Source organism: Myodes glareolus, chromosome 8, assembly GCF_982192425.1.
Source record: "Myodes glareolus chromosome 8, mMyoGla1.1, whole genome shotgun sequence".
In the NCBI taxonomy this organism is placed as follows: domain Eukaryota; kingdom Metazoa; phylum Chordata; class Mammalia; order Rodentia; family Cricetidae; genus Myodes; species Myodes glareolus.
Window position 1 is genome coordinate 16381559 of NC_142033.1, and position 14164 is coordinate 16395722.

The 14164-nt window shown below is 39.8% G+C and overlaps 1 protein-coding gene across 6 annotated transcripts in view; it reads right to left on the reverse strand.

Annotated features, from left to right (window-relative positions):
• Positions 1–14164, reverse strand: part of Mthfd2l (methylenetetrahydrofolate dehydrogenase (NADP+ dependent) 2 like) — a 146814-nt gene that overhangs the window by 89099 nt on the left and 43551 nt on the right. For all 6 annotated transcript variants that reach the window (XM_087908871.1, XM_087908869.1, XM_087908868.1 and 3 more), the window contains exon 6: positions 12650–12742. In XM_087908871.1, coding sequence (XP_087764997.1) covers positions 12650–12742 — 93 coding nt within the window. The remainder of the gene's footprint in view (positions 1–12649; positions 12743–14164) is intronic.

Here is a 14164-nt window from a genome sequence, read left to right on the forward strand (position 1 = left end):
TCTTTATAAAGACTAATATGGATGATATTTCCAGAATGGAATAGGAAACTCACATAAGCAATAAAGTTCTAAGAAAGCTTTTTATTTAAGGCAAAGAGGGAGTTAAATAGGGATTTTTAGTTTCTATGATATGATAATAGTTTCTAAATTCTAAAATTAACAATTACAAACCTGCTAAAATATATATCAAATCAAAGTTCATTTAGAAAGATCTTCATATTAAAATAGCATACGTAGTTAAAAAACCAAGCTGGTGTAACTGATCTTCTGGCATTTAGTGACCATTCTTAGATGCTATTCTAAGGTGTTCAGAGGGACTAAAAGGGAGACTGTTTTCTTCATTGCCCTCCAAGGCCAACAAGGCACCATGGAACTATGGGCTAACTCTATGTCGGTAACCATGGGAAATTACCCAATCTCTTGTTCAAGGAGGCCATAGAGACCTTGCTTAATGAAGTCTAACCAGCATCCAGTCTACAAAGTGGAAAGTCAACACACAGAAAGGATTCCCTCAGAACTTCCGGTGGAAGCCAGAGTCAGTCCAAGAAAGGCCTTTGACTTATGCTCACATAGATGGACAACTGTTAACAGAAAGTCTCCAGGACCAGAGACTCCTCCCAAGACCAAGTAACACTCGAGGTCTAGATCCCCAATTGGACTTAACAGTACAAAACCAAAAATTAATTTTGGCTACTTACATGGTCTTAAACACCCAGAAGGAAAGTATAACCAAGATTAAATGATCAGTATGTTCCTTCAACAGTCCTCAGACATTATATTTCACAATATGAAATGCTATTTGGACAACTATTTCTCGTGAATGATTCTCTTCCTGAAATGTCAATATCCATAATCATGTATCTATAGCTACACCTATATCATCTATTCCATATGCAGGACAAGATATTGGATTTCTTCCACAATGCTTTTTCTGTTTCTTCCACAGCTGAGAGAAATAGCCCTGTCTTCTTAAATACTGAGGCCAAAACTAAGAGCTATATTCTGAAAGCATCCCTCTCACAGCTGTAATGTGCCCTCACCACCCATGCTCCCTAATGAAAGGAGGATGCCAGGTACTGTTATCAAATCCACAGGCTTGGCAAATAATCCAAGATATCCAAAGAGTGTCCTTGGGGTGTTACTAGATAGTCCAATAAACTTAAAATATCTATATTTTAAGTTGTGTATTATATACAGATTTTGCTTCTCTTACAAAGGTTTCCAGGTTCTTCTTCCTCATGTGGAAGTCCATCATAACAAACAGTATATTATAATTATCTTATCGTAAAGGGCCTCTGAGACAAGGTCAAAACAACAATGTGATTACATTTCACCTTGCTAAACAGAATTCATGTTAATCATAATGTTTAAAACTTTCCTGATAAAACAGAGAAGGAGTGGATGGGGCACAGAAGTGAGGAGGTGGGTAGATGGAAATGGGAGAAAAGGAGGAAGGGGAAACTGAAGGCAGGATGTAAAATCAAAACAAAAAACTTTTCTCATAGACTGTGTCTTTTAATGTAACCCCACAAGCCTGTAATAGAGAAGATCTCATGGACAACCCAACTTACATTGGTTAATAAAAAAATATCTGAAGCTCTTCCTCCAAACCAATGCCCTTACATCTTTTAATGGACAATGGTACCAAGGAAATCATCAGTCTTTATTATGCCTATGATAAAAGCTGCCACGGATTCTTTAGGTGAATTTCTTGCATGTTCTCTTTCTCTGGTAAAGGCAAAACTGCTTTGTTTTCTTAACTGTGTTCTCAGTGGGAATTATAATAGAACTAACAGTCTCACTTTTTAGCTGTTACAGATTATCTTAGTTAGGGTTTTTATTATTATGAAGAGATACCATGACCATGGCAACTCTTATAAAGAAAACATTTAATTGGGGTGTCTTGCTTACAGTTTCAGAGGATCAGTCCATTATCATCATGGCTGAGAGCATGGTGGCATGCAGGCAGACATGGTTGGTGGTGGAGGAGCAGCTGAGAGTCCTATATCTTGCAGGCAATAGGAAGTCAACTGAGACACTAGGTGGTGTCCTGAGCATAGAAAACCTCAAGGCTGATCCCACAGTGACACACTTCCTCTAAGAAGGTCACACTGACTCTAACAAAGTCACACCTCCTAATAGTCCCACTCCCTATCAATGGCTCCAAACTCCAACAGCAGTTCAGGTGACCTCTGGAAGGGGACTAATGGGGCACCCAGCTCATCCCTCTTCTTGCCACTCTGAACATTTTTTCAAGACTCAGAACTAAAACAGCTAGCTGGATGGAAGACCTCTTTACATCAGTGAATCTCTGTCTCATCAGCTCTCAGAAAACCTTAAAGAAACTAACTTCAGGTCAGCTTTATATCCTTATAGGCTAATTCAATTCTTGGGCTGCTGTAGAAAGATCGGCAGGCCCCTTCCCGCCACCCGGCTAGCTTTACCCGAAATAATTACACAGAAACAATATTCTTTTAAACACTGCCTGGCCCATTAGCTGTAACCTCTTATTGGCTAACTCTCTCATATTGATTTAACCCATTTCTAATAATCTGTGTCTCACCACGAGGTCGTGGCTTACCGGGAGAGATTTAGCATGTCTGACCTGGCAGCTTCATGGTGGGCGGCTCTCTGACTCTGCTTTCTTCTTCCCAGAATTCAGTTCTGTCTTCCCCGCCTACCTATGTTCTGACATATCAGGCCAGGCAGTTTTCTTTATTAATTAACCAATGAAAGCAACAGGCTGCTGTGGTACCTAGGTCTCCTGACTACTGCTGAGGATGGGATTTCTGCCCTCCTCCAGGAACAATGCTGCTTCTACACAAACACCAATACACACCTGGTTGAGATGTGGCCCACAGATGGAGGGGGCAGATAAAAATGCAATGCAAAGGTTTCTCCTAAGGATGGTACTTGGCCTTCTTCCCACTCTTTTCTCTTCCCCTTGGTTACCCTATTCTTCCTTATTGTTATATTTTCATCCTTTCTTTAAATTGTTTTACAGAAGTTCTTTCCGTATCAAATCATTGTCATCACCAGGTCTGCATTAGGAAAATGGCTACCCTGGCTAGGTCCCCTACTGGGTCTCATCTTACTCATTTTAGACCCCATCTAAAAAATGTTTTTCAAAGGTTTCTTCATGATTGCAGGATACACCGCAATTTAACAACCAAGTTACAACTCTTCTGCTACATGAAGCCAACTTGTCCTATCCCTCCTGAGGTTCCGAGGACAGAGACTAGCTTCCCTCTCCATTACCCCCTCCAACAGGAAGCAGTCAGCGAGCAAATATGTCATCACCTTCCTTTTATCTGTTCTCAAGCTCTAGAATAAGGGGTCAGTGACTTAAAAGCGGACCCAGGACAGGAAAGCTGACTTGCCTGATAGCACCTGTGGGCTGTTAGGATCCAGGAAGCTTCTGATGAGAAAATAATACACCAGCTTCTGCTGACATTTCCCACTGTGAAACTGTAGAGAACAGACCTGCAGGTGGAATCATCCATCCCCAAAGCTCCTCTTTCTGACATATAAAATTCCCAAGTCCCCTGTGCTGGGGCTCACGGTCTCTACTCCTATGGAGAGACTGCTGCTCTTAATTTTTCTTATTAAAGGAAATTCTGCTTCTGAAAAAAATGTCATTTTTCAATATACCACTAATGGACATATTGAGAAAGTTAGCAAGGAAACTATTTTGTCTGTAATAGCCTAAAATGAAAGTTAAACATAACCTAACTTTAGAAGTGAAAGACGTCTAAAGTGAAAATTATTACGCACTAAAAAAAATATACTAAAAGATTGAAAGACCTCTCACTCATGATTGGTTGACTGGCAGGATCAGTAGTACAAAAATGATCGTTACAGAACGTCATCTGCAGAGCAATCCTGATTAAGATTCCTTTGGCATTCATCACAGAACTAGAAGATAAAATCCGAAAAGTCATATGCTATCACAAAATTCCCTGGGTCAAAGCAATCCTGACTACAAAGAACAGTGCTAGCAGTATCACAATAGCCAATATTAAATGACACCATGGAATCATAATAATAAAAACAGGCAGCACAAAGCCAGACATACAGACCTGCATGATATTATGAAGTACCCAGAAATAAGCCCACCTCAACAAATGTTTCAAAAAATACACTGCTGGGGAGTGTGTGTGTGTGTGTGTGTGTGTGTGTGTGTGTGTGTGTGTGTGTTGGGGAGGGAGGTGTTATCCTATAAATGGTGAAAACTGGCTATTCAATAGAAGAAAAATGAAGCAACCCTCCACCCCAGCGGCTTGCCAGGCATTGCGAGCTCCTACAGCACCATTATCTCCTTCAGGAATCACCAGATGACAACCTGGGCCCCATTGGGGTCATGCCAGTCTAAGGAATAAAGCTAGATTACTATATTTACCCTATGCAAAATAAGCTCAAAATTTATCCAAGATTTCAATGTAGTAACAGAAAGTTTGAAACTTTCTATTTGAAAGTTTGTAAACAAAACAAACAAAAAAACAAAAGCCCACTTCAAAGTGGAGACACAGGCACCAACTTTGTGAATAGGACTCCAATGGCTCAGGATGGAAGTAAGAAATAATGAATGGAATCACATTGGATGTAAAAGCTTCTGAACAGAGAAAGGAGCAATGGGGTGAGCCATTGATAGTGACTCATCTGATAGGAGGTTAATACTTAAAATGTACATAAACTTCAAAAGTCATACGCCCAAAGAGAAATGAGCCAGTCAATAAATAAGCAAACGAACTTGATAAAAGTTCACAAAAAGAATAATCAATGAGCCATAAAGACAAAAAATATGTTTAACCTCTTTGTCCATTGCTAAAGTAAAGTAAGATCAAAATGTACACTGAGATTCTACCTCATTCTGGTCAGAATATTATAGAATAATAACTGCTTATGGGAGTGGAGTTCTATATACTGTTGATTTGAATATGAAGAGAGACAGTGAGTTTCAGAGAGATCGGATGACATGTTCAAGTTACAAATCAATAAACAGTACAGTTATGATTTAAATCTTTCCCACTTCCCAGGACCTGTGCACATTCCTTTATACCATTAAAGATGGCCAACAAATCTCTGCTAAAGGAGGGAAGGAATCCTAACTGGAGAAGCAGAGTTTATGGTGGAAACTGGGGAAGGAAAACCAGGCCATTGGAAGAACGATTGTTTTAGTGTGGCGTCATTACATTGTTCAGTACGTTTGTGTTCACTATGTGAACTCTATACACCCAGGGTGAGCCAGAAACGTTGAGTTGACTATCTCCATGCCCAGCCCTTGGAATTTTAGTGTTCAGTCATTTTGAAAATTACTAACCCTATCCAAGGAATGAGAAGTATTCCAGAGAAAAATTTTTTGAGATCCTAGGATGATGGTTAAAAGAAATCTACCTAAGATGGGGGAATGCTGAGAGGAAGTCAACTGGTCATCTTATTATCCAAGTGTTTGCATATTCCAAACCAGTACCCTGACCACTTATCTGGCCTCTCTAATATGACAGTGTCTGTCATTAGAAGAGTTGTAATGGATATGCTAGAGGCAGTGTCATGGCGGTTCATCAGCTGCCGGAGCAGAAGGTTAGAGGACAAGGTGCCATTTTCAGCACCGCAACACCGGAACCCAGAAGTGAACACGCCTGTGATTTGGTACCCATCTCAGAATTGAAGCCAGTTTGAGTTACTCAGATGGGCAGAGACACTTTGGGAAGTTCCATAAAATATTGCAGTCCTGTCTGAATAATGATTATTCCAAGAATTTCACAAACTCAGCATATCCCAGAGCTTCCTTGGAGCACAACATAGAAGAGAACCGAGGGACTGCAACTGTCATAATGCACGCCCTATTCTAGGCAGCGGTCCCTTCTTAAGGTGACAAATCTGATATTTGTCCTGCCCTCCACTACTCCTTGCCCCTGGACACTTTAGACATCTGTAAAAGTCTATTTTGTCTTCAACCTCCAACTTCCTAAATCCTAACATTTGTACTCAAGTTCACGACTTAACATTACGATCAGTTCCTTGCAAACAACTTATTTCATTCACAGGAATCTATTACTTATAATACAATGGCAACCTAGACATATTAGCAATTCCTCAAAATAATGTTACACTATATAAGCCATCCAATAACTAGAATAAAGATTTTATACTATAAAGATTATAATCTTAAGACGTATCAGCTAAATTTAAGCCAATTTGAAGAAGTCCTTGCTTCAGATATCATCTCGAAACCAATGCATCACACCTTCATTTGGCAGGCGCTATGTATCTGATCTTGAGTGTGGAGGTGGAGTGGAGAAGAGTACACCTTTGTGTACCTGAGTAGAGAGAACAGATTAACTTCCGTGTCATTCCTTGTATTCCATCCATCTTTTCCTTTTTAACACAAGGTCTTTTATTGTCCTAAAATTCACCATATGGTCTAGGCTGAATGGGCAGCGAGCACCCTGGGACCTTGGCTGTCTCCTTCTCCCCAGCAGTGAGATTGCACGCACATTCTTTTAAGAATGGACTTTTTTCATGTGGGTTCTGTGTAGTGAATTCAACTCTCAGTGCCTATAAGACAAATACTTTACTGACTGAACTTTCTTTTCAGTCCTGTGCCAAACGTCACTCTAAGCATGTACCCACCGAACTTTAAAACAGGAGAAGGGAGAAGAAGTAACTGTTCCTGCCATGTAGAAAGAAGACTTCAGACAACTACAAAGTACTCAGTGCCCTAGAAACCGAGCACCTTCATGAGTTCAGGACGGTAGCTTCCTATAGAATTGAAACCTCTTCCTCTTAAATGCATAGTTTAACAAGATCTGATTTTCTCATGTGAAATTCTGACTTATTCCAAACTTCAGTTCCGGGGGAATATGGTCAAGAGTTATGTGACATACAGTTAGACCTATAGCATAAATACCTGGGAGTCTGCTGGGATGAAGTCAGCCTGAACATAAGCTAATATTACTCACGCCTCAGGATTGTCACAGAGACTTCTTCTTTACACTTCTTCTGCAAGCCCGTTTCCAGATTTCATCACCAAATTCTTCACTGGCATCTCTCGAAGATTATCAGTCTTTCTGACACATCCCACGCTCCTCCCCCTGCTGGTCCTGACTTCCAGATGGGGCTGCTTCCATATATGCTGACACTCTAGTTGTGACACTGACCCAGCCCTCCCTGTTCTGGCTACCTTTGCCATTAGGTCACTCTCTACCTATTTAATACCCAATGCTAATTTCATTTGCTGATTTCCCGCCCAGGGTGCATGATGTGGCATTTTAGTAATATTTTATCACTATTGTGTAGTTATAGAGACTTCTTTTTAGTACAAATTCTTGCTTTATGACATTACTATAATTACCAATATCTTCCTGTTTTATCCTTAAATTCTCCTCATGACTATTAATACGTAAAGTGGAAACTTAAAAACAGTCTTATTTGTCTCTCATAAAGTCTCAATGCTCTTCCCGGGAAATTCCCATAACTCAACATTTATTTCTTCTGGATGACTGCAGGGCTTCATATTGGGCTGTCCTCCAACACTCAATGAGTCTTTGTAACTAGTGAGAGGCATAACATACAAGACCAGGACTTATGATACATTCCCACCCTCTTCCTTCAAAATATCCTCTTGCCATGGTAGTCTATGGCCAAGCTACCAACATGTAAAACAGGACTGGCGCCCTCTGGTGGTAAGAGGATCCTCCTGGGGAAATGGCTGTAGTGAAGAAACTCATCAACCAGACCTCACCCTGGCACCTTCCTATGACCTGACCCCTATTTGTTCATCTTGGATAAGCTCTATTCTTTCCTTTTCTACCCTCTTTATTGGCCTTTCCATGTTTCGTAACACCTTAATCCCGATTCTGATCTAGGAATTTAAAAAAGAACCCATGGGAGAAACCCGAGGATGGTGACAGTGTTGGACATCATGACTTGTGGTGACGTAAGATTTGATTCAGGAACAAGAGACATGTCATAGGAGATTTGCATTGGTCATGATGACAAGACAAAACATGAGCACAGATCCATGCTGAGGAATGTTTCTCCACTAGAGAAAAAAATCCATTCAATATCATAGTCAATAGAAGCAAAATTTGAGGAACATGATTCCCTATTTAAAAGTCGTTAACATTAAAAACAACACTTTCTCTTTTTTCATTGTTTTTATTGAGCTAAATATTATTCTCTGCTCCCCTCCCTTCTCCCTTCCCCTTCTACCCCCTCTCTTGGTCCCCATACTCTCAATTTACTCAGGAGATCTTGTCTTTTTCTACTTCCCATGTACATTAGAGTCATGTATGTCTCTCTTAGTGTCCTCATTGTTGTCTAGGTTCTCTGGGATTGTGAATTGTGGGCTGGTTTTTCTTTGATTTATGTCTAAAAGCCACTTATGAGTTAGTACATATTATATTTTTCTTTCTGGGTCTGGGTTACCTCACTCAATGTGATGTTTTCTAACTCTATACATTTGCCTGCAAATTTCAAGATGTCATTATTTTTTTTCTGTCGTGTAGTACACAATTGGGTAATTGTACCGCATTTTCCTTATCTATTCTTCAGTTGAGGGGCTTTTAGGTTGTTTCCAGATTCTGGCTATGACAAACAATGTTGCTATGAACATAGTTGAGCACATGTCCTCATGGTACCATTGAGAATCCTTTGGGTATATGTATTCAAAAATGGTATTGCTGGGTCTTGAGGAAGGTTGTTTCCTAATTTTCTGAGAAATCACCATACTGATATCCAAAGGGGCTGTACCAGCTTGCACTCCCACCAGCAATGCAGCAGTGCTCCCTTTTCCCCACATCCTCTCCAGTATAAGTGGCATCAGTGTGCTTATTCTAGGCTATTCTTACAGGTGTAAGATGGAATCTCAGAGTTGTTTTGGTTTACATTTCTTTAATGACTAAGGATGTTGAGCATTTCCTTAATGTTGTTCAGTCATTTTAGATCCCTCTGATGAGAATTCTCTGTTTAGGTCTGTACTCCATTTTTTTAATTGGATTATTTGTTCTTTTGATGACCGATTTCTAGAGTTCTTTGTATATTTTGGCAATCAGTCCTCTGTCCCATGTGGGCTTGGTGAAGATGCTTTCCCATTCTGTTGGCTGTCATTTTGTCTTGTTGACCATGTCCTTGGCTTTACAAAAGCTTCTCAGTTTCAGGAGGTCCCATTTATTAATCGTTTTTCTCAGTGTCTGTGCTATTGGGTTTATATTTAGGAAGTGTTCTCCTGTGCCAATGTGTTCAATTGTACTTACCACTTTCTCTTCAATGAAGTTCAGTGTAGTAGGTTTTACCTTGAAGTCTTTGATCCATTTGGACTGAAGTTTTGTGCATGGTGATAGATATGGATCTATTATCATTCTTCTACATGTTGATATCCAGTTAGGCCAGCACCATTTGTTAAATATGCTTTCTTTTTTCCATTTGATATTTTTTGCTTCTTTATCAAAAATGAGGTGTTTGTAGGTATGTGAATTGATATCCTGGTCTTCAATTCGATTCCATTGGTCCTCCTGTCTGTTTTATGCCAATACTGTTTTCAGTACTGTAGCTCTGTAGTAGAGTTTGAAGTCAGGGATTGTAATGCCTCCAGAAGTTCCTTTATTGTACAGGATTGTTTTGGCTATTCTGGGGTCTTTGCTTTTTCATATGAAGCTGAGTACTGTTCTTTCGAGGTCTGTGAAGAATTTTGCTGGGATTTTACTGAGCATTGCAATGAATCTGAATATTACTTTTGATAGGATTGCCAGTTTTACTGTTAAGTCTACCTACCCAAGAGCATGGGAGATCTTTCCATTTTTTGGTGTCTTCTTCACTTTCTTTCTTCAAAGATTTAAAGTTCTAAAAACAGCACTTTCAAAATATAAGTTGAGCCTGTGGGAAAGGTTACCACTCCCAATCTCCACTCACCACATTCTCAGTCTTCAAGTGTGGGTAGGCGTGTTTCTAAAACAGCAACATGCTATTCATCTCCCAGGATGCACTGCTGCTCCAGTAGTGTTCCACTGGGTGATAAATAGTCTGTGCTCTGAAAAAGTTCATTGCATCTATAAATACATCGTGCTCCTGTCAATCTTATTCAAAACGTTGCACCTGAATCTAACCTCTCAGGCATAATTAAGTGCAGCAGCTTACTAGTAACTTCTGGAAAAGGGATACTTCCACTTTTATTCTACAAGGAACAAATCACAGCCCCTTGAATTACCATATTCAGAAAAATGCCCACAAAAGAAAAAATTTAATTAAGTTTATTTGAAGCTAATTTAACCTGACCTTATTCTTTTTATCAATAATTTCACTTGGAGTATTTACTCTCCATTCATATTTTATAAATACCTGTGAAGTTCAAAGCTGGGAAAATAACAGTAGCATGTAACTAAACAGGAAATCAACAGAGGTTATATATCATTCAAGCTTTAGTTGTGGCAAGGGGTGCAACAATTGACTATAAAGAAAAAAAAATAAACACTGTATGCCGAGTAAGGTAGGAAATTGGAAAAAAAATGCTGGATCGTGTAAATGAAATCATAATATTCTCTCTCTGTTGCTGCTCTTGGATCTCTAGAAACAGTCCTTGATAGGCTATGGAGGCTTCAGAAGCTTGAGCTTCTTTCCTGCTCTCTTCTCCATCCTTGGCTCTACCAATGTCCACAGCTTTAAGATCTCATATGGGTGACCTTGGTGACGTTACCCACAGTATCTCTGACACTATCCTTCATAATATATTAATGTACATTATGTACATCATGTACCCCAGTATCTCCATTTTGTACCATACAGCCCTCTGTGAGGACTTTCTATTTCTATTCTTGCAGTTTGGAATGTTCTTCTCTCAGATGTTTCCCTAAATATTTCTTGCACTTTACATAGGTCACGAAATTCACCTCAGACTATTATGTGATAAAGGAACTTTTACAGAGCTGTGCTTGGGCTGTGGAAAGCCTAAGGTGCTAGACATTGGGAAAGCATGGCCAATCCCATTCCTGAAGGAGCAGGTGGAAGGCACCACTGCTGCTATAATGAGAGCAAAATCTGTGAGAAGAGGATTACAAACAAGAGCCATAGACACGGGAGAGAGTAGCAGAAGGGAGGAAGAAGAGAGAAGAGATAGCCTGCCCTGAGCTTTCTTTCTCTTCCCTTCAGATTGCCTGCATTGCCAAATCTAGGCAGAAGCCAGTGACCAAAATTTACAGGTCAGGCTTTCCACAGTCATCAGCCTCCCTGGAACAAAGCAGAACAAGGTAGAGTGGATGCAGTGGGCAGATGAGCGGCCAGGAATGAGACTCTACTCACTGGCCATTTCTTGAAAATTATTTTCAGGGATCAATATTTAAAATAGTATCTCAGACACATTCTTTCTGAAGTCCTTATCTGTATCCAACACTGTCTTAGATTGACGGGGATTTTTGTTTTGTTTTGTTTTTGCTTTTTCTCACAAAAATATAAGCTCTACAATTGGCAGACTTTGTCATGTTATTAAGTATTACATCCTTAGAATTTGAAACATCTGCTGCACAAGAGTACAACAATTACTGGTGGTCAAATTCAATCTTCCCTTCACTCTCTGAGAGTATTCATGTCTGAGAAAGTCAGCTACATGCAGTCCACCCTCAACATTTCTAAGGAAATTAATCACACATATGAAGTCTGTACTCTAGCCTTTCCTAGGATCTGAAATATCATTCAGGTTACCTAATTTACCTTATTGATTAAAACTAATAAATTTAAATATGTTACAATAAACATACATACTCACTATATTTCACATACTTTTCTTTCTTTACTAAATACAAAATTACCTAACGCAGCATGACTGTAAATGATGTTAAAATAGTTTAACAAAGTTCAATTTAAAAAAGAATATGAAATACTTAAGTCATTCAAAATATGGCAAGAGTTAATTCTCAAAATTATCAAATATTTATCTATAACACTTTTTAAAATTTTTATTCAGAATAACTACAGTGACAGGGAGCTCACCAGCTTAAGAACTATGGCTTTATGGGGCCCTGATACGATAAAGTTAAGTTTGACTCTTCTTTTTCCTTATTCCTTACAAAATATAATTTTTTCATCTTCTTCTTTCGTGCAAACCAGAGACCTTCAGTTTGTCGCACCGAATTTCACACACCACCTTTCTGCAAATGCCGCTGTTCTCACTTCAGACGCCCACAGTAGGACATGGTCTAGCCTGTGGTCTTCCCTGCAGAGCCCGGACTCTGAAGTCTATGCCTCAAGCCTGGGTGCAGGCAGAGCTGCACCCTTCTCACTTAGACATTCTTTTTTCACCAGCACAGTTTCCAAGATCAAATTCAGTTTCTTTTTTCCCTAAACCACATGACATTACCAACCAGTATTGATCTATTTTTACATGTTGCTCAGTCACGGTTGCCAAAACTACTGGAAAAGTACACATTTGTTCCGGGACTTCATCTATCATTGCAAGGTCATTAGTGTTTCCCGTATGGTGTGACAGATGCTAACACAGGTACAATAGGCCAATAATACAGTGACCACACTGAGACAAAATGCAGTCCACAGACGTCAGTCACAGGCTTGCCCATGTGTGTCTCTAAGTGCCCCAGAAATTAGGGCAGGAATGATTCTACCATGTCATTCCACCACATGACAGTCATTCCGGACTTACCTGCAGCCACTATGATAATGTCTGCCAGCTGAGTATGGGCCTTCAGTTGCTCTCTGGGAGTGTATCTGTGAGCTATCGTCACTGTGGCGTCTCCTGAAAAGCAGAAGAGACTCCATTAACGGCTACTCTATTTTCCCAAATTCCACAAAGGTTTTAAACCTGAGGTATGTTTTGCTGATACTCATAAATAGGAAAGTTGCTTCGACATGATTAAATCACTTTGAAAAGAAAAAAAGAAAGAAATTCTAGATGAACCAAAATGTTAAAATTCTACCTTTGAATTGTATACATGGACAACCATATTAGGCTCAATGAGAGTAAAAGTCGCCTGTCCTTGGAAGGACATCCCTTTAAATTTTGTATTGACTAGCATCAGGGTGGCACACTGGTGTAGTAATGACAGGGAGACAAACATAGACAGCAACAAGACACATGTTCTACAAACGTGCAATGTATTGCAGAAGAATAGGTGAGAGATTAATTCGGCCAAGAAGGGGTGTCAGGAACGGGTTCCTAATGGAGGCAGAGTATCTGTTAATGTTCCCAAGCATAACAATTTGGAAAAGGAAGAAAAGGACATTTCAAGTGAGACGATGAAGCCAATCAAGTTAGGGACTGTGGTTAGGAAAATCAAGAGGACTGGAGTGGAGTAGGAAGCTTTCGTGGGAAAACTTGAGTTGGTTAGAAAGTAAGAAGGAAGGTGAGGAGCTCTGTCATCTCAAGCTATGACATGGCCTGGGAGGAAGGATGAGGCAAATGCGGTGAAGGAAGCAGCCCAGGGAGGGGTGACACAGAGGAGTCACCCCAGCAGGAGGCACTGGGAACTGCAGGGAAGGGGAAGGCCAGGCAGTGCCTCCACCCTAACCCCAAGCAGGAGTATCGTGCAAACAGCAAATCTACAAAAACCCATCCATTTAATGATGACTAATAAATAAGGATTTGGTGAAGCATCAATAAACATCCCCAGGAAGGACAAGTCTAGGGTAATCGGGAGGTGATGAAACAGTTAGGGATCCAGTGGTGGCTAAGACTAGCCTAGTCAGGATGACTCGTGTTTTTACCCACTCAGGCAGCTATGAACAAGATGCAGCAAACTTTACCATAAGAAAAGTTTTAAAGAAAATACTTCAAAGGTGGCAGAAATAAGAAAGAAGTATACAAAAATGAAATCAAAACATGTTTTAACTAATTTATCGATATATCAAAAGGCAACAATTCGTTGTGGAAATTGAACATTATGAACAAGTATTATAATAATTTTTAATTGGAGCTTAAAGTAATAAAAGCCAGAAGGAAGTGACATGAATCCACCCAAACTGGCCTATACTGGTCAAAACTGAGAGGCATTGTAGCAATGATTCTGAATTTTAAATATTGGGAAAAAAAACTCTTATAAACAAGCATCAACCTCTTCTCCCCTCCCCCCAGCCTCAAATAGAAAAATTCCCATGTAAAATTGGGATGCAAGAATATTCTCACCAGCCACTCAAATTAAGATTAAGAGTTGCAAACAAT